The sequence below is a fragment of the Rhynchophorus ferrugineus genome, unplaced genomic scaffold, assembly GCF_030347505.1.
Source record: "Rhynchophorus ferrugineus isolate W39M unplaced genomic scaffold, kcgeb_rfMv2 rfM5, whole genome shotgun sequence".
Taxonomy (NCBI): Eukaryota; Metazoa; Arthropoda; class Insecta; order Coleoptera; family Curculionidae; genus Rhynchophorus; species Rhynchophorus ferrugineus.
The window spans coordinates 11,489,027-11,511,744 of NW_027472584.1; the positions used below are offsets into that span (position 1 = coordinate 11,489,027).

General features: G+C 28.5%; 1 protein-coding gene across 5 annotated transcripts in view; it reads left to right on the forward strand.

Moving 5' to 3' along the window:
- The first annotated feature begins 210 nt into the window (after nucleotides 1-210).
- The window catches only part of grh (grainy head), a 178,600-nt gene continuing 156,092 nt past the window's right edge, over nucleotides 211-22,718 (forward strand). For all 5 annotated transcript variants that reach the window (XM_076404841.1, XM_076404842.1, XM_076404845.1 and 2 more), the window contains exons 1-2: nucleotides 211-453; nucleotides 13,538-14,356. In XM_076404841.1, coding sequence (XP_076260956.1) covers nucleotides 13,686-14,356 — 671 coding nt within the window. In that variant the 5' untranslated portion in view covers nucleotides 211-453; nucleotides 13,538-13,685. The remainder of the gene's footprint in view (nucleotides 454-13,537; nucleotides 14,357-22,718) is intronic.

Sequence of the window (22,718 nt, forward strand, 5' to 3'; positions counted from 1 at the left end):
GTGTAAAAAAATGGCCGGTTAACAAATAACGAAATAAACGCAAGACGGAGCATGCAAGGTAAACAAAAACAACGAGATCTGTTTGAGCACGGTTCTGACGCTGCAAAAGCTTTAAGAGTTAATCAAAGACCGGCGCACCTGCGTGCCTTTTCTTCGGCTAACGCGAAGAACCCGCACAGCGGAAAGAACCGAGATGGTGCGCACGCCGCCATATACCTGCGATCGCTTTGAACCGAACCACAACTAACAGTCAGTATAGTATTAGTTCGAAACACCTGTAGACGCTAGTATGTGATTGAAAATCGGATGCTGGCCAGCACTGTCAATGCATGCAGCCAGAAAGTGGTCAGGTGGTGGACGCATCCCGGTACGGCAGTGGTTCCGTTACGTGTAGTGTCGCTGCAACGCCCTAGCCACCCCGTTTCCCCACAAAGGGATCGCCATCAGTTCTAGGTAATAAAAATAATAAACTCTCACTCAGCATGTGGTAAACTCCCCCTTGCTTGCTTCTCCGCCGTAGCACTTGCACTATTTGGTTTGGACGTAGCGGTGTTGCTTCGAGCCCGCACTCGCACCTAGTTGTTTTCGATATTGAATGATTACAATAATACCTGTTATCCCAGAGTTGGCAGACCTGTTCATCAACTATTTCTTAATCTTGAATGGCGACCGGCAACTAGTTTCGTCCGTTCGTTAGCCAGTAGTCGGTAGGTCTACGTTGCCGGCGATTCGAGCCATATTGTTTCGGATCCATCGCCTTTATTAACATTTTCCTTTACTAATTAATAACCCTACTGATGTCGTGTCAGTCGTTGTCGTTTTTGCCGAATGAGGCTGCGTCGTGCGTGAGAGAAGGTCTCGGCCTTCAGTGCTTTTTGCTTTGTTGTGGCCGCTACGTATCAACGGTCAAAGACAAAATATTGTCACTTACACGCCCAGAATTTATAATTACGATTGTATCGAACGTCCAATAGGACGGCAACGCTCTGTCTCCAATCAACGCCATACATGAAATTTAACTCGCCAGCACAAAATGGTTCTTTTTAATTCTATAACTGATTAGTTCTTCTTCGTTCCCGCTTTTATGTTTACTAGTGATCGCCCGGTGGTCGAAATTCGATCACGATTTATTAATTAATCATGTTTCTTACATAACAGAATAAAGGGATTAACTTAAAAACGATATGTTATGCCACTAAAAGTTGATTTGGCAATATATTAAACATAAGATCAGAGATATATTTGATATGTAACCAAAGTCTATATATTAAAATATCTCTGTATCTCAAGAACTGTCACTAAACTTTTTTAAATTGCATTTAATTAAATCTGATCTAAATCTAATTTCCATTAAATTGCAATAATCAACAAATTTTAAATTACCACACCACTGAATATTATAAGAAAACTATCATAAGATAATTCAGAATTGTAACAACTTCAGACCATTAAATGTATATGATCTTTCTATACTTTTAAGTTATAATCCTAAATATGGAATAACAAATGAATAAAAACAGGGAATATATGAATAAAAACAATTGTGAAATTGATATTTGACTTTATTATGCATGTATATTAAAACAATAACAAACCAAAATGAGGTCATTTATTTTTTTACAATTAAACACATTTAGGTATTTTATTTTTTACAGTTTATAAATGCATAATAATAGAATGCATTTACAATAATTATATGAACTATTTAGTTTTCAAAACTCAGGTCTATAAAATAATTAATTACAATAATTGATACACAGTTCAAAGAATAAAAGGTTTACATTAATCGTTAAGTAGCTTAATATTTATCAATGCTTTAAAAATGTTTACAAAATTACTTTTAATAATTCAATATTTCTTCTATTTGACCTATGTATTATACATATGAAAATTATTTAGTTATTTTAAGATTTTAACTGCTACATATTTTAACTATTTTATTAATATATTCTTGTTTTTATCCATATTTCTGACCTAAAATTTATGTTAAAAACAATAAATATAACAGGCTGATTAAAAGAATAATTCCTTCAAGTAAATTTTCAAATAAAACTGCATCATTATTGGCTTTGTTCCACATGTTCATTAATCTTCAAAACGTTAGCTGTAGTTTTTTTTCCTGTCAATAGATGTATTTATATAAATTTTAAGTAAATCTAGAATATTGTCCATCTTTAATTAGCCTGCTGTAGTTTTCGTTAATCTACTGCTTTTTACTTTCTCTTATGTCATATGTGGGAACTAACAACTCACCAACAAATAAGGAATTAAAATTCTATGATGCTATCTTATAATTGTTAATATTTTTTACAACATTCATTATAACTTTTGATTTACAAATTGGCATATTTATTACCAATATTCGGTTAGTGCACCGTTAGTGATTGCATTGTATAATTTACATGCATTTTTAAATGCACTAAAATTTACAGAAAAATCCTACGCGTGCGTGGCTGATTGTCGGACAACAGAAACGACAAATAATCTACCGTATAAAAGTTGGAGCTGGCAGCGTGTTGGCCAGGTCCAACGAAAATAGAGCCTAAAATATTTGTTTATATATTTCGTGCCACCGATCTGATGGCTATTCCTGATTGCTCGATTTCGTTTTATTGGAGTTTACTTATTTTTGGCGTATATAACACAAACATTTTAGATCTAACAATTCCTCCTCTATATAAGCTTTAACCATGCGAGATTTCTCGCCTCCAGGCGCCTCCGGTCTCCTTTTTTTAGGGAGGCCAAATTTTCGCTAAACCTATTGATATATAGATTCAAATTTTTATTATTTTCAGCACTCTCTCGGCTTGCGCTTTACATATACAAAACGCATCAAAAATAGTGTATTTTTTACCTTATAGTTATTAAAACATAATTGTTTTTTCAATAGATGTTTTTGAAATTATCATGTTAAGCGAATAAACTCATATAAAACAAACAAAACTACGTCTTAACCATTTAATAGTTTCAACTTTTTATCCCATCAAAAATTTAATTCTGCTTAATAAGCAACCATTAATAAACTATTGGTTACTAATATAAATAATAAACTATTAATTTTTTTATTTATAGATTTTTATAATAATTAGTTACCCGATAAATAAAACAACCAGAATATTACTTAGTAATTAAGCTATGACAGAGGAATATTATACAATATTTTAACTTGTCATATATGCGACACGTTCAATCTTCCTAGCATGATTAGCTTCCTATCGATGGCATACGTAAAATTCAAGATTTATACCGATTTTTTTGTCACTAGTTTAATGGCTGTTTTTTTTATCTATTAACCACAACCGCAAATTTATTTAACTATGCTCGTCATTGTTTAAGTTTTGCTAATTTTAAACTTTAATTTCAGGATTTTTTATGATATAAGTTTTTTAGGATAAATATCTATAAAGTTTTTCTTCAATTGTTGAATAAACGATCATTAAAAACATTCTTATTGATAATTTAGATCTAACATATGACAGTTAAACTCGAAGGACTATCCTTTTCAGCATTATAGCCACCCAACGTATTGTCAGAACATTATGTGATATTTTGGATGTAAGCATAAGTTCTGTAACTTTTCACTTTATTTTAAAGAAGAAAATTCAATAAAATACCTTATTAAAAATGAACATTATTTGAACATTATTTTCACTGTTAAATCTAATACTACTTTAAGATAAACTAAAAATGTTTTGAAATTATTGAATCCATAATAATAGTAAGATAGGAGCAATATAAGTAGAAAAAAATCAATATGCTTATATGAGTTCCAATATTTTTCTTCTTATGGTATTTGAACAATTTCATTGATCAATCACTCATCATAAACTTAGTTTGTTATGGTATTGGAGACAATTTCATTAGTTAAAACGCTAAATATAAAAAACTACTTCATAACACCACCTGTATTTTCCCAAATTTAAAAAAGCACTATTTGATTTATACTGATAGTTACTAAAATGAATATGACACCAAAAGAAACTAGTTATTGACCATTTAGTTCCTTATTCTTATTATATATTATCGGTTCTAATTACACTAGTTAATTACACATCATTAATTTCAATCTTGTTGAAATTGCGTGGTTTTTAACGTAAAGTCAATCAATTTTCCATCTTTAACTCAAGTAACTGTACAGTAAACAGGCTTAGTTACTTTGAGATGTCATATTTACGACAAACATAACTTTCTGAAGATGTACGTAACGTTCAGTTCTCTCATTTTCTTTGCTGAACGTGAAATTTTACAATTTTACTGAGATTGTTTACCTTTTAACTTGATAATTCTTTTATATCTTCTACTTATGTTAACCACAAATTGAAACAAATTAATTATTACTAAATTTCAAGTAATTCTAACAGTAGTAAATGAAGTATATTATGTGAAACATAGAAAGAGTACAATAAATATATACAAAATATGTAAATTCTACAATAAACTGAGTTGTAGGGGTTAAACTACTACCTTAAATTGATTGAATAGATAAACACATAATATGACCTCAACTGGATAATAATGTGTATTCTAAGATGATTCTAGAATAAATATTATACAATTTAGTTAGAAAATACGTATATCTCTTGTCTTTTATGCAATACATTTTATAATATTTATGCCTAAAAAATATCTTGTGACTTATAAAAATATTACATAATCACATAAATTAAAAAATACATTCTTCCATGTTTTATGGTTTATGTTTATATTCCTATTGTTCTGTGTAAATGGAAATTATATTATAACCTATTAAAATATTTAATATGGATCTTGAATGATAAAAATATTCCCAAATGTATTAAGGAAAACAAAAAGTTTTAATATTTGTTTTAAATAATTTAGTATACTATTCTAAATGATGCGATGACGTAGTAAAAGCCTGCGGTGTAAAATAATATGAGACGAAGATGATGGAGTGCGATTATATATGATGCAAGAAGATTTTGATAAGGACGGTATTTACAACTTTAATCATAATAAAATATTGTTTAAAGTTTGAATCCTGAACTTCTGAGATTTAGTCAACTAGAATGTCTTAGTTTTGCATTTTTCTTAATTTGTAAAACGAAGCAGTATAATTTGGAAGAAACTATGCTAATTCTGCTGATATGGTATCTAAGTGGATATGGTAAATAAAAATGAAAACATTTTTTTTCCAAGAGACTTAAAAACAACTGTGGAGGCCTCATGGACATTTCGCAAAATTAATAACAGCAAGGCGCTGGAGCACTATATGCTGCTTCATAAGTTGTAGGTCTTGTTTAAATACATGTATGAGTATGACTAATTTATCTAAATACGATAATAGTTGGTTAACGGTGATTAATCCTATTAAATAATTATCTTATATTCACAAGATTTTCTGTAAAGCATGTCTAAGTATAAATATTGATACATTTAATTTTCAAACAAATTCAAAAATAATGTCCTTTCAAATAAATGTAATACTGTTCACAAGATATTTAGAAAAAAGTAATTAGAAATAGAGATTACAAAAATAAAACTTTTTAGTACTACTGATGGTTGAAGTGGTAATGTTTCTAAATAAGTACTGCATAATAGTACATAAACAAGGCCTCTTAAATACATAATATCCCCCTAGTATATTTAATATATTTAGCTCATTATAAGTTAAATCAATTATTATAACATTATTTTAATATTATATTAAGTTATTTTGATAACAAGCATTAAGAAGGTATTAGAAAATCGACAGAGGTCAAGTGTGTTTTAACAATTTCATTAATAAACTAATAGAAAATAACACAATGATAAATAACAATTTCGATGTACGTCGAAATTAAAACTATTCAAAAATAAATATGTCGCGCAACGCTCTCTAACATTACCGAAGACAGCAATAAAAGAAGATAGGGCTTTGTTGTTTTCGGATATCCTTTTCTTAGCAACAGTTTAACCGCTTGTAAAATTTTAAATGGGATACCTTTGTGAGTGATAGGCAATAAGAGGGTTCTAAAACCCAAAAAGGCATTATTGCAGGTGATTTTTGAAATTCTTTGTATATGAAGGAAGGCGATATTTATATATGCTCATTCACACCTTCGAAAGAATTTAAATTGGAGGGTTTTTACTTTTAATAATTAAATATTGTTTTGTATCTCAGAAAAAATTGAATACTGAATTCTAAAATGTGCAAGTAAATAAATACTCTTCAGTTATTTTGTAATAGTAATTTATTTATACAGCAATCTCCTGTGGAGATGGCTTAGAATATTGCTATTGGTATAGATGCATTATGTTGTTTTAATTGAGAATGATGCTTTCTAAGAAATATTACACGTTACTCAGCAGTTAGTCCATCTTGATAAACGATGACCGTTATTTTAATTCCGATAATTAAATAGATTTAGATTCGAAAGTTCTTTTAAACTACACATTTGTATTACATCATATGACTTTTATAGCATATAAATAGTTCCCTAACTGAAGCAAACTAATAGCTAAAAATAAGCCATTAATGTTTAAGGGTCTTCAATTTTATTGTTTGTTATAAAATTCTTTTTACTTAATTGCCTTTAAAATAATATCTATACTTAACCTAAGCGTGACTTGATTTGTCATTGGACATACTGTGTTCGAACTCAATTTTTAGTATTTGTCATTACACCTTTTACATTTCTATTTTATTTACTTATTATCACTTTATTCTTTATATACAGAGATATAAATAAAATATTTTGTGCTATATTGAGCTGCTTAGGTCTTTAGGTCTTGGGTCACACGGTGTGCTTATCTGGCTCCTTTTATCGATTTACTACAGTAGGAACTGCAAACTGTTATCTTTTACATATTTGTGCAATGTTTTCTAGCCTGTAAACCTAGTTAGTTAAAGTAACAATTTCACGAAATTGCAGTTCACTTAACATCAAACGTACAACAAACCTAGACAAAAAAATCGACAATGCCGATCTGGAAACCTATAGCAAAAGAGCATCTCTACAATAATGTAATTTATTAGACCATTCAATTTATTAAACCGTAGTTATACGTATAGACACTTCAAAATAACACATATATATATATACCCAGAAAAAAATTTCAACAATGCCGATCTGGAAACCTATAACAATATAGCAACTCTACAATAATATAGTTTATTAAACTATTCAGTTTATTAAACCATAGTTATACGTATAGACACTTAAAAAATAACACATATATTATAAAACTGAAAACAGCTTTTATGACAAATTTGCAGTACTCTTATCACACAATATATAAACTTGTATTTGAACATAATTTCTAAGAATTTTTGATTAAAATATATAATAGAAACGATGACAGTAACCAACAATCACGTAAAAATCTTATCTAATGGAGCAAAATTGGTACATTTAGAAATATCTTTTTATTTTCAATTTAGGACCACAGATACGCAGCAATCAGCTAAAATAAGTTAAACACAAATGACAGCGTCGCTGTATCACTTCTATGTAAATTGATGCAAATGGCATTTTGTTTTGTACAAACCTTGACAGTCTCTGTGTTGTTGATCGTTTTTACCTGCTTTTCTGGAGTTTAAGTCGTGATTTATAAATATCACTTAGCTCTCGAAAGAGAAGCAGGCCATCCAAAGATTAATTTTGGAAATGTATTGGCTCAAACAAATACTTTTATGCAAAATTTGGTGACTGAGTGAGTGACTTTAATAGTCGACACAATGGATCAACAATCAAGATCTTGTGAGATATAAATATATTATAAATTGTTATGAGTTTTTATTGCCGTATTATAGCTTTGAAAGATGGCACATCTTTTATAGACTTTATAGTTAATAATTAAGACGCAAAATAAATGCTCTTGATACTTTGGTACCTCACGTTTACGGTGAATTTAAATAGAAATGTCATCCCATAACACCGGCTAAAATTTAAACCTTAAAATTTTTACTAAAACCACGTGTTTCTTTGTATTATTTCTTCGTAATATTTTGTGTTATTTAAAGAACGAATATTTATTTAGCAACTTATACTCCGAATAAAAAAATATATTACGTAGAAATATATTACTTATCAACTAAAAACAATAATAAAAATTACTTTGTATTAAAATGAAGAAAAACATATCTTGATATCAATTATTATAAAAATTATCACTAAAAAATCATCATAACTTTATAAAAAATTTTGATGTGCTTGGGTTGCAGATCCCTTGAAATCAAACAACAAAAGTAATAAATGTATTAAGTTCAATTTTAAGCATTCCATTATTATGATCTGTATGGAGGATATATGTTACTTTATATAGAGAAATATCAACACTATCATATTTAACGGTTATGTTACGTTGTTTAACAATTGCTTACATTGATACTTCGTATTTTCATCATAGATATTGCTGATAAAATACATACAAGCATCCAATAGATTTACAGTAACCATGTGATAATCTTTAATAGAAAGTATCATATAAAATGCAATATTGAATGTAAATTTTATAGCCCCATAGCCGAAAATATGAAGTCTGCTGGAGTAATCACCTCAATAAAGCTAGAAAAGGTCAGAAACTTTTTCAAATGGGCTCCATATTGGTAACTTATCCGAGTGTCTGGTAATCGAGAATACTCAGTGGGTTTTGTTTCAAGCCTAAATAACCAGAATTTTATAATATATATATAGGGGATAGACAAAATCATTTGAAGACCACGCAATATACTACATTTTGTTGCATGTTAGCAACACTGCTTTCGTGTAAATAATGCGACGCGTATGTATTGCTCAGTTTACAAGCCAAGTCTTGTTGGTTATAATTCACTATGTTATACGTTTTGTTTTGTATGCATGGTTAAAATAAGCGATCAGTGAAATTCGAGAAACACTGAAGCTGAAAACTGAATGTTTCACGAGCGACAGTGGATAGTGTCTGACGGTAATGATAACATACACAAAGTATGGTAACACATCAGCGGCGAAGTGGAATAGTAGACGAAACCCAAAGTTAACTGACAGAGACCTGTTAAAAGGCTGTTTTAAAAGCAAATAGTGGATCAGCACTTAATATATAAACACTTAATTAATAAGTACTTGTTCGGCCACAATTCATTAAGTTAATCATGTTTCTCTCCCAACAGAATTAAGGGAATAATTTTAAAATGATATGCTACTAAATATTTTTTTATCAGTATTATCAATATTAAATCAAAAATGTATTTAATATAAAACATTAATTAAAATAATACATGTCTCTATATTAAAATATTTATATCAAGAACTAACAATCACTAACATTTTTTAAAATGGCATTTAATTAATTCTAATTTCGATTAAGTTTCAATAATCAACAAAGTATTGATAAGTTTAAATAACACTACACCAATAAACATTATAATAAAATATCTTTAGTAAGATTATGTTACGAACTGTAACAATTTCAAAGAATCAAATATAAGTATACACGACCTTTCTTTATTTTTATATTATAAACATAAATATGAAATAATAGAGTAAGTAATAAGGGCTTATATATGAAATCAAAGAATATATAAATACAACAACGTTGAAACTGATATTTGACTTTGGCATGTACATTCAAACCATAACGAACAAAATTTGTATTAAAGGAATGCATTTCCGATCATTAAATTAACTATTGATTTTTAAAAACTTAGATCTATAAAGTAAATAATCAAAATAATTGATACAAAGTTTAATTAATAAAACTTCATACAGTCAAATATCTTAATACTTATCAATTATTTAAAATTTTTTAAGTTTGATGTCAATAATTCATAATTTCTTCTATTTGTTCTAAGTTTTGTATCTATATGAATTTCGTAGTTATGTATTTCATTTAATGTATTAATATAGACTTTATTTTTTATCCATATATCTAATATATATTGCAAAATATACATCGTTTTTTCTTATTTATTCCACACTTTGGTATCACCCTTGCGGGTAGCTCATCTTTAATTGGCTTTCGTTTATCTACTGCTTCCTACATTGTCTTATGTCCCATGTGGGAACCAAAAACTCACCAACAAATGAGAAATTAAAAATCTATCAAGCTATTTTGTAATTGTTAATATCAATGTTGGGATTAAGTTTCCGCATAGGTCGGGTTTTTCTTTCAAAGCCTCACGAAAGTATAATTTGTGATAAAAAAACCTGATCATATTATATTCTTAATCGTTTCTTATCCAAACTATGTCATATTTCTTTGAAGATTCTAACAATACGGGAATACGCGAAATTAGCCCACAAGCTTTTTTTAATATCGTTTCAAATGTAAAATTTAGGAATTTGTCTTCCGATTCAAAATTGCCTGCCAGCATTTTGCGGTACAACGTTGCCAGATTTTGTTTTTAAAAATTAAGCGTCCATAGTTGTCCAATTTACATACAACAGCAACTACGAATAATCTACCGTAAAATAGTTGGAGCTATCAGCGCGTTAGCCAGAGCCTAAAATATTTTGTATATATTTTGGGTCTCCGATCTTAGCCGTCATTCCTGGTTGCTTGATTTGACCATATTTCGTTTTATTGGAATTTATTTATTTGTAGTGTCATTTTCCTCAAAAAGTAGACAACATTTTCGCTAAGCCGATTATTATTTAGAAGATAGATTGTGTATATGTCAGGTGTTCATATTATTTTATCTATATCTTGTATATTTTTTACGAAAAATAAAATTAAATGAAAAATTCCCAACATTATGGAATCAGATCCGATTTGAACAAGTGTTATAACAACAACAGTGGTTTCGTGCTTTCCCGTTCATTGTCAATGTACCGAGGAAAAAAAAAGGTAAAATGAAATATCATGCATAACGAATAAAGTTGTATTTCAGGACCTGCAACGTACCGAGATTATAGGTCACTGATGCACTGCAAACGAAGATAAAGAAGTTTTACTACAAACTCTCATCCTTACTACCGTTACCGGTTTAGATTCACTATTATTTTCGAAAGAAAAAAATCCGTATACCAAGGCCGGTTGGACCAGACCTGGTCTCTCGTCTAGCAAGAGATCTCCACGTGCAGTCGAGGGGGTGGTTACGACTGGTTTCAGTAACTGTTTATTCTTGCCTAAGGGGGTTACGTTTATGTTAATGACATTTTTCGCTTGACTTCTGACCTAGCAATGTCGATCGGTTCAAGTACCTTCAAGGTTAGATCACCGTTGTCATACGATACGAGGTTACACGTAAACGTTCATAGCAAACATCAAAGATTTGTATGAATGTTATGGATTTACTTTATATTTCCTCATTTAATTTTTTTATATTTAATAGTGTTTCAGTAATATCATAATATCCTAATTAATTTATACTTATTAATTAGGTTTTTTGATTGTTTCTACATTTACTATAATTCTTGGTAATCGAATCTTAATTTTAGTTGAGTACAATATGTAGACTACTAGGACATGAACAAGATGTAGCGTTTCACATGATTGGTTCGCCACAAGTATGCCCTCTTCAGTAATCTATATCTGGTTATATTAGTATTTATTCCTAATTATTTGCTAATTATATGGCTGTTTTCACATAGTTGTTAATTTAATACCCATATATGTTGGTGAATATTTTATGAAATTCAGAAAATAATAACAAAACACTTTTTTGTTGGTAAGAAGAACTAAAAACATGATAACAATATGTGAGAAATGGGCATTAACGCCCTAAGTACTAGTATTTAAGATACATATATGCTACTAGGTGAAAATATATTTACAAGAGAAGAACCCAGACATACAAGGTAAATTTAGAGCACTCATATAATGTGAAAAAAAAAACAAATTTAAAGGAAATATGCTAATGATATGTAAATATGCATAATTGAATATATCGATGCTGTTACTTTGATATCGATAGATATCATATTATTTGACAACAATTTTGTTTTGTTTCTTATATTTTCATTAATGTTTTCAATATTTTTGTTAAAAACCTAGAAAAATATAAATTATTTTAAGTTTTTTAGTGAAGATAAAAGGTATGTTAGTGAATTTGAGCAACATAATAAGTATCTGTTGATACAAGTTTGAATTTATTTTGAGTATGAATATGAATAAATGTAATTGTAATGAATTGTTTTTCAAGGAAAAACAATATCGTTCGTATCGTAAAATATAGCATACGAGCGGTTATCGGCTTTATTTGAAAATTAGTTTTATATTATTACTATACAGAATCTATATTTGTGTAAGTATATTAAAAGGGTAACGTTTCTGTGTTAAATTTCGATATTTTAAATGCTGTAATGTCCACGCATCTGACAAAAATGTAGAGAAAATCACAGTAACTTGCTATTAATTGTAGTTAATTAGTTGGATTCTGTGGCTTGATATTATTACAATATACTATTGTGAAAATTTGAACATTAAAATTGTATAAAAAAACTTTCATTTGTATTTTACCATATTTTATTGTAAATGAAAAGGTTACTTTTAAATGTTTACTTAATCATATATAACGTCTAAGTAGTTGTTTCAGGTTTAAATAGATAAATTTCAATATATGAATAAGTAGCAAGGATGATTAAATGAATTACATCATTTGTTGATGTTAAATTTGGTTATCAGAGTGATTTTAAAACTACAACACTTAACTGTATTTTTTGTCACCTTTTCCGTTCTATTTAAAAATTCACTACATCAAACAGACTAATGTTTATATATATTTTTTATTGTATATATATATATATATATATATATATATATATATATATATATATTTCTTATATTTATATATTCTTATATTTTTCTCATATTTATCAGTAGATTATGGACTATGTGCGGAAGAGAGAACGAATTTTTTAAAGTGCCAAATATTCGCAGACACTGAATTTAGTTCATTTGCAGACTCTATTCAATACAGATTTTGAGTCTGAATACGACTTAATAAGAATGTAACCACCCGAGCAGACTTATTCGAAAACTTATTTTAAAATGGTTGTACATTCTTATTTCAAACGCTGAAATCAACACAATCTGTCTAGTTTTACTGTAGTGTAACAGTTTTATAATTTGCGTCGGTTAAATTAGAGAACTCTTTCCGAGATTCTACTCGAATGCTCTACTATTCAAAAAATGGAGGAAGAAAAACTTTATTGTGTCGTTAATCTTGTGGGTTCCACATGTAATCTCAACAAACCGTCTTATTAATGTTTTCATTATCATTTGATGAATTTGTGAAAGCAGGACACTCTTATCCTTGTTGGAGACAACGGGATTGATAGAAGGAAGCAGTACTGTCTTGTACAAAGTGGGACAGTAAGGAGCTTTTATTTAGGTAGTCATGTATATGTATTTAATGCAGACTAAGATAATAATATAGCCGAATCTTTTTCTATAAAATCCAAATAATATCTAAATGTATAACATAATTAAAAAAAATAAACATTTTAAATTACTTAAGTCACATTAGTTTATGTAAATATTTCGACAGAGTGAAGTATAGTTTGAATTAGTTCACATTAACGAGCGTCGAATATCCAATAATTAATACTGTTTTACTTATTAGGTAATGTAGATAATAAAAATGAGAGCGTATTATTAGTATTCCTTTTTGTTTCAGATATATCAAAAAAAAACAGCCACCAACAGCGATTAACCAACGAAGCCATATAAGTGCCATAAATATAGACATTAATACGTAACTAAAGTGCAATATTGCAAAGTGACATTTTTCTGTGATATAAACTTGCCATACATACAAACGAAACATGACTCGGCGTAGTATCGATAAAAGCTCCTCGACACACTCATCTCCATTAGGTGAGGAGAACGGGATGATGTCCCCTCCTCCCCCGCAAGCGTCGCCAGCCGATCGATCTCCGATGCGCGTAACATCGAATTCACCGACGATGCTGGCAACCATGACACCCGTTAATGTTATGGACTTAAAGAAAGAGATGGAAGAGGAAAGTGCCATGGGGAGAAATCCCGCTTATGCTCAGGTGAAAACTGAAGTACTTTACGAGAAGGACGATGGAGAATTGTACGCTCAGAATATGACCGATAAAAATGATACGCCTATTGATTTAATATACGAAGATGGTAATAAAACAGTGATATACACCACTACACCTGATCAGAAGGGTTTAGAAATATATTCAGCCGATAATTCGGGTGAGATAACTATTAATAATATTAGCGCCCATCAAATTCATGCTGGACAGCAAATCGCTGACGTGTTAATCGATGGGAGTTCAGCAGCAATGATGAGTGCCAACAGTGAAACAGTCAATAGTCCGCCAGGAACGGTATCAGTAGTGCTTCAAGGTAACGGCCAAGGGTTGCTCCAATATCCGCAAGCCCAAGTCCCAGGAACCACGGTTTTAGTCCTATCAGAGCTGGTCGATGATGTAGGGGTGCCAGTTGTCGGATTGAGCAGGTAAGATTTCATTGTAGCTTTTTGGGGTTTTAAAAGTGCACCTGAGTTTAGAGATTATAATGTCAGGCCATTGTATTATTAATGATGTTTACATTTTTTGGGGCCCCTGTCGAGGCATTAGTTTGCACAATTTCGGATTTTTGATCTTCTTCAGTGGCGTTACAACCGATTTTAAAAAATCCTATAATTATTAAGGAACCATTGAATTTCAAGCAAATATATTCGATTTCATATCAAACCGGTTTTTAACTTGTCTAAATGCCTTTATCAGTTGCTTATTTAATAATATTAGATTCGTTTAATACATAATTAATTTTACTTTACATACTTATACAATTATTGATATAAAACTTAAACATAATGCTTTTATACCCACACAATACAACACAATATTCATTACGTTTCATTTATATTTCGCAATAAAAATTTGCCACATTCTAATTTATATTTCATAATAGGTGATAATTATTTTATTCTTGTAAATTCAGGCCTATAAATTAATTTTAAAGGATTTGCAACGGATTGTGTTGCTGTATATTAAATCGCATCGGGTATATATGTAACTAACTACATATTGAAACCTCACTGACTTCACTTTTCAGTATGTGTCATTTCCTCGAAGTGTGAACAAAAAATATTTTCATTGTATAGAGGTTACCTGTCTTTGTGCTCCAATTTAAAGAAAAAACGGCTGAATGTCATCGAATTGTGTGTAAAGATTATGGCAACCATGCTCCAAAGATTTCAAAATATAAACACTGCTTTCGATGTTTTAAAAGTGATGACAGTGATACCGAAGGCAAAGAGCGTTCTTGACAGCGAAAAAAATTAAAACGAAAATGTCAACGTAAAACGTAAGGACAATATACAGGACTGTTGGGAGTGATACAAGAAACGATTTCCAATCGCCCGAAGAGCAAATGAATGATCAAAAAGCTGGGATATTTTGTGCCGTATGAATTGAAGCCAAGGGACAATGAAAGGTGTTTAGCCATGTGTGAAATGCTACTTCAACGGTAAAATCAGAAAAGTTCTTCGCATCGTATTGTTACTAGTGATGAAAAGCGCACCTGGTCATGCACCAATATCAACGGCAAAGCTGAATATCTATGCCTCCAAGATAATTCTATATATTTGGAGGAATCAGCATACTATGAGCTGATAAAACCTGATGAAACCGTCAATAGGTACCGCTATAGACTTTAATTGATGCATCTGAGTCGAACGTATTCTTTAGTGTGACAACGGTCGAGCATATATTGAAAAACCGGTGAAAACAAACTTGTGCGTATTAAAATGAGAAGTGCTACCCCATCCACCGTATATTCCAGACCTTTCTTCTAATGACTACTACTTGTTCCGAGATATGAGCCGTGATCAGTCGATGTCAGCACTTCACTTCTTCTGAAGATACCAAAAATGGGTCGATTAGTGGATATCCTCAAAAGATACATCGTTCTTTCCAGATGAAATCTGTAAATTTTCTGAAAGATGGGACAAAGTAGCGGCTATCGATGAATAATACTTTTAATAAAATACATCGTACCGATTTTTCACAATAAAGCTCTATATCAAATACTTTATAACTAATTTATAGGCCATTAGAATTATTAAAATTAAAAACAATTATATTTCATTAAAATACGCGATATATTTACGAAATTCATTCCATAAGTATCAACCATGTATAAATTATATGTTGACATTTGTATTAAATATTTCGAGCAATTCAAAAGTATATAGTAGAAAAACATGAAATATTGTCTTCGAAGATAGTTCGAGTAAAATTTTAATAATTCCTCAATATTTCAATGTTCCGAAAGAAAACATTCAGCTCTCTATTGTATAAACTTGAATTTTAACAATAAATAGGTAATACTACATCTATAAATAGTAGACATTTGTTATGCAACTAATTGTTTGTGAATAGAATAATGATGTAAAACATTACATAAGTTACGTATAAGAAAAAAATATCTCCGTTCGATGCTACAGCCGAGTTTTCATTCGATAAAACGCCGTAATGTATGGTTCTTCGATTTTAACGAAACGAATATTTCTAATATTTAAATTTTATCCAATTTTACCGTCCGTCCTCATTTACATAGAAATGATATTTCTCTCGAGAAAATCAACGTTTATTTATAAAATGACCGTCCACGCCACTGAGACGGCTAACGTCATAAAATGTTTTTTTGTGAAAAGCCCGAGAACTGTGCGATTAAATAAGCACAATGAAAACAAAATGTTTTTTTTTATACCGTCTTTATGGATAAATTAAAATGTTGTTTACGTTCTTTATTCCATAGTGCTTGCAAAGTAATATTTATTATATATTGTTCCTAAATATAATGAAATAACCTTGATTATCATTCATTTATAAAAACATTATATATATATATATATATATATATATATATATATATATATATTTATATATATAGTGTATAATATAATATAATAAACAGTCATGACATAGAAGTTATACTATACAAAAATTCCAAGGCTAAAGTGACTATAACTCTAGTGAATATTCGAAGCTTCGAATGCCTTGAGCAGTATGATAATTACTGCTAACATAGGTTTATTTACTTAAACTGTTCTTTCAGTTAATGTCCATTTTCTAATAGTTTCCCTAGACGACCTACCAGTGGCGTGGAAAAATGCAGTTTAAATTTAGAATTGAATGACCTACATGCGTGTGTTACTTTAACGTAGGTTTTTGTGTAAATCTTAATTTATTTCAAGAATGATAATTGCTGTTGTAATGGCGATTCTAACATAATATAGAACGTAATAAATAGTACGTGTTGTGAGGTATTTTATAATTATAATTTAAAGATGATTTAGACAGAATTAGTCAACAACAATTAATATTAATTTAAAAGCATTCAAGTTTGTTAAACTTTTAAATTCTCTTTTATTCAAGTATCCTCGGTAAATTGTTGAAAATGAAGACGTAATTTCCTTGATTATCATTCATTTATAAAAACATTATATATATATATATATATATATATATATATATATATATATATATATTTATATATATAGTGTATAATATAATATAATAAACAGTCATGACATAGAAGTTATACTATACAAAAATTCCAAGGCTAAAGTGACTATAACTCTAGTGAATATTCGAAGCTTCGAATGCCTTGAGCAGTATGATAATTACTGCTAACATAGGTTTATTTACTTAAACTGTTCTTTCAGTTAATGTCCATTTTCTAATAGTTTCCCTAGACGACCTACCAGTGGCGTGGAAAAATGCAGTTTAAATTTAGAATTGAATGACCTACATGCGTGTGTTACTTTAACGTAGGTTTTTGTGTAAATCTTAATTTATTTCAAGAATGATAATTGCTGTTGTAATGGCGATTCTAACATAATATAGAACGTAATAAATAGTACGTGTTGTGAGGTATTTTATAATTATAATTTAAAGATGATTTAGACAGAATTAGTCAACAACAATTAATATTAATTTAAAAGCATTCAAGTTTGTTAAACTTTTAAATTCTCTTTTATTCAAGTATCCTCGGTAAATTGTTGAAAATGAAGACGTAATTTCATGACTAATAGCAGTAGAAACTAATTATTTTAATTGTGTATTCTCGTTGGCGAGGAATTCTCTGAAAGGTATTTTTTTCTGGTTGTTAAAAGCCATTAATATTATGTGTGTGTGTGTGTCTGTGTGTGTTTGCTGTATTTTCGTTACTACACTATTAATAGTTTAAATAATTTTTGCGGTTACCTTGACTGAGAAAAAGCGCTGGAAAATAAATTAGGATTTTTAGCTTGGAATTTCGGCTTTAAATAGCTGTCAGCCTTTAATTAGACTTTCGGCCAAAATTTATTTTAGTGGTACTATCGGACCCCAAAAAGTCTCTGCCTTTTTTATTCTATTTTGTCCCTAATGGGATTATCCTGCATTTGGCTGTGACAGTTCATATTTTTTATGTTGCTTTTCTTCGTTTTGTTTACCTTTTATGGCTGGACATTTGTTTCTTGGACCAGCATTTTTATTTATTCCTTATAGTTTATTTTTATTTTAGTAGAGTTTTAGGATAGCAACCTGATACATAGTGCAATCATATATTTTTATATATCTACTACATTATTAATAATCCCGGTAGTTAGGAACAACATAGAAGTAGTAGTAGTAAAATTGGTTAGATATTACAAAATACATATATTGTGCGATTTTATTCAATAAGAAGGTAAATAATATACAAGTGTTAATATTTTTTATGTTATAATACAACAATACTACAAGGTTTTAACGTGTTGATATCAACTAAAAAAAAACAACAACAACCAACAAATTAGATTAGATTCTTAGTACTATTAAAATATAATAAAACCTCTTTCAATAATGAGATAATAATAATAACAGTAATAATATATTGCATATAGTATAAACAACTATTTGTTGTAAGAAGTATTTTCTTACGCTATATGCATTGTTGTTAGCAATTAGTAATAAATAATGTTGTTACAATTATTAGGAAACTGTATACGCGCATTACCAAGAATTATATTCGAACCTAAATTCAGTTTAAAAATACACAATAACTATTGGTCTAGTTATCAGCAAAATAAATCTTAACATAAACGTAATGAAATATAACAAAATATCCATTGATATGTATCTGAATGTGCCATTAGAATCAATTTTTAGCGACATTCGGCCACACCCAATCAACTAATTTGAAACATACTATTGTATAACCATAATAAATAACAAAAAAAGAATCTGCGTAGCAAGTATAATTTAAAAATATATCTCTAAGAAATTCACATAATTTTCTTCTATTCTGATTTTTAGCTTGATACAGGGGAAGGTTACTGTACTAATCGCCTGTTCATATCTACATGTATATTTTATAGTTTTTCATTTATATCGCCTAGATCTTAATATTTATTTTAGACTTGTTTCAAATTTACTTTAACACACCCAAAATGTATCTTTCCTCATTATTTTTTAAAATTTTCCTGAAGTAATATAGAATTTATATTGTTAAAAATAAAATGTTATAATAATATTTATTTCTACTTTCTAAAATATTAGTAGTATTGTTTGAAACGCGAGTAAATATATAATAGTGAAATAATAAGCCTTATAGCATTAATACGATTAAATATATCGGATAACAATAAAATATTTAAAAAAACATATTAGTTTCCTACAATTTAATTTTTTTATTTAAGAGATTAAGGTTACTGGTCTAATTGGCTGTTGATATCTACTCCCAACATATTACTATTTCTATTTAAGTGGAGAAGAGATCTTCAACTTTAGAGTTATATCACAATTTAATGCCACGAAATGTATTTTAAAATATAATATTTATATTTGGTTTTAATAATACAACAGAAACTAATCAAAAGTTCGTGTTTTGGTTGTCTGTTGATATCTTTTTTATATTTATTTAAATTCCATATTTCATGTTTAAATTGTTATAAACTAATATGAAAGCTCACTGCACCAATTAATATTACGTATATTCTAAATGAAATAAAATTTCGGACATTATCTATTATTGAATAAAATATTTAATAGCAATAATACGTAGCTAGATCGAGGCCATTTTATAAAACTTTAACGTATAATATGTACTAACCAATCATAATATTACTCAATGGTATTATTTTTTATTATTTTAAATAAAATGTGTGATATACCCTACAGAAAATCATGAAATAAAGTTAATTAATACTAAAAATATTACAGTCTATTACACTAAACAAATAAATAGATTAAATAATTTATTTTTGGTTATATAAACATTTTAACAGTATATTCTGCCTTTTTGTGGTAAAATGGCGAATACACTTAATAATAAAGGATCCCTTACTGTTTCAAAAGTCATAATTACATTTTTTTTGTTTTTAAGGATAAATAAATGTTGCATGATATTTAATAATAATTTGGAGTATCTGGATTTCCGTTCAGTAAAGTAATATGTGTTATAACGTAGCATGTATAGAGTTATATTTAAAAAGTTCTGTCAAAAAAGCATAACAAAAATAGACGGTAATTAAGAAATGGAAATGTGTCTCATTTCCGATGATCCATTTATAATGCCCGTACCAAGTGGTTGTGTATAAAAATGGAAAATCATTTTATTTTCCATTCCTTATACACTGGTAATTGCCAATTAACTTTCCTTTTACACTTATTTGTATGCAGAAATGCATTCATTGGACTTATTGATTTATTAGGTAATAATCCACTGCTCTATATAATATAAACCTTATTTATTGGCCAAACTATCTAGCTTATATCTAAGCTCTGTTAGTTAGTTACATTTTAGTTTTATTGTGCTCATTAATTGTGTGGTGTAGAATTTTAATGTGAATGAAAACAAAAAGACATTTAATTATTTACAAAAATAATTCTTTTTCGGCCTTGTTAATGGTCGCACATATTTTACCTTTAATTACTTATCATCAGAGAATAAAAAACCTTAAATATGCAGCCAAGATACAATGTCTGGTATTAATTTAACAAGCATTTTACCATTTCGATTTACGCAGTTAATAAAATATACTAAAATGGATATAATTCTTGCAATAAAATATTATTTACAAAATCAAGCGAATAAAATATTTTATACTGATTTGCTTTTTCTTGCATTGCTAAATTTCCAATTACTGTCGATATTTTGTAATAAATTTATACTGACGGTTTTACAGAAAAAATATTACAAAATTAATGATAATGTTCACTTTCTCTTGAAAGGGCGTAGTTTAAATTTACACTGTTTTCTGATAATGCATTACGGGCTATTAGTATTTGGAATGTTATTACTTCTTTTTACGTAAGTCTATTATTCTAGATAGTAAATCATTTCAATTTTTATATAGAGAAATATATATAGATACTTCATACAAATCGTATGTAACAAATTTACATTTATAAGGAAGAAAATCCTGTAAATAATCTTCCTTATATTGTAGTAATTATGAGGTATTAATGACTCAAAAGCAACGAATAACTGTTGTCTCAGTTATAATACAATAATATACTCAAATATATTTAAATAATAAAATATTAATCTAACTTAATAGATTTGTTTAATTCTCATAAATCTTGTAAATGCAAGCCTTTATTGTAAATATTCATATATAATATAATCTATTAGCCATTGGTTCTCCTTCTTTTCTTCTCCTTGCCATATTCCTGACAACATTTCAATTCTATTTCTCCACCAACATTCTCCACAACAGTAACTGTAGAGGAATATCCTCAAAGTCTATCCAAAAATTGGCTTAAATTCAGGAACTTTCATAAAAAAAGGATTGTGAAATTAATCAGAAGAATCTGAATTATTTCGTTTGGGTTTAGTTTATAACATCTCCTAAATTATAACTCTTTCAAAAAGTCTAGTCTATTAAATATAAAGCAGCTTTTAAACACATTAATATCATTTTACTGTCAAATTTCTTTGGTATCAATACATTTTAATATTGTATATTGTTATATACAATATGATCTTGTAACAGTATGATTGTCGGGGAATTTTTTATTTACAATGAAATTATTTAAATTTAATTTCAACAAAGACAATTTTCTTTTACTAGTATTTAGTTTTATTATAGTTTTCTTTATGAAAAAAATATAGGTATTTTCTGAATCATTTAAAATTATTCTCGATTATATTTTAATTATTATAAAACTTTCTTGCAATCAAATAAATTATATTTAGTGATATATACTTTATTTAATAATTATATATTTATTAAGGTCGTCGATATACAGTACAATATCAAGATGATTATCCTCTAATGTAATACAATATTTAATTGGTCAATATACTCTAAGCCTATGTATGTTTACATCTTTTCATTATACAAAAAAAAAATTATAGTGAACATAACTGATACAATAACTACTCAATATAGGTAATATACAAATAATTTTATACGCTATTGCTTTTAACCTATTTTTTTCCTATCATCTAAAAATTCTCTTTTTTTCTATTCAGTATTATGGTACAATTATATGCCATTAATTTTATCGAGCTTGTACTCACAATTATTTGAATGTCTTTCAACTGTATATAATTACTTTCGCAACTAATCACAGATCACTTCAGCACTTTGTAGTAATTTGTTAATAATTTTATTTCCTTGATTTTTTTTCAACAGTTAATTATATAGTCCAATTATTTTTAATCGATTTACTTTAAATGTCAGTTATACAAGATGGATAAAAAAATATTGTTAATTATATTAATTGTTGAAATCATCTGGATCAAAAGGTATTGACTTTTTTTGTTATTATAATGGATATAATTATTTATTTTTTATGCATATACGCACAGTTATAAAAAATTTTAATTTAAATACA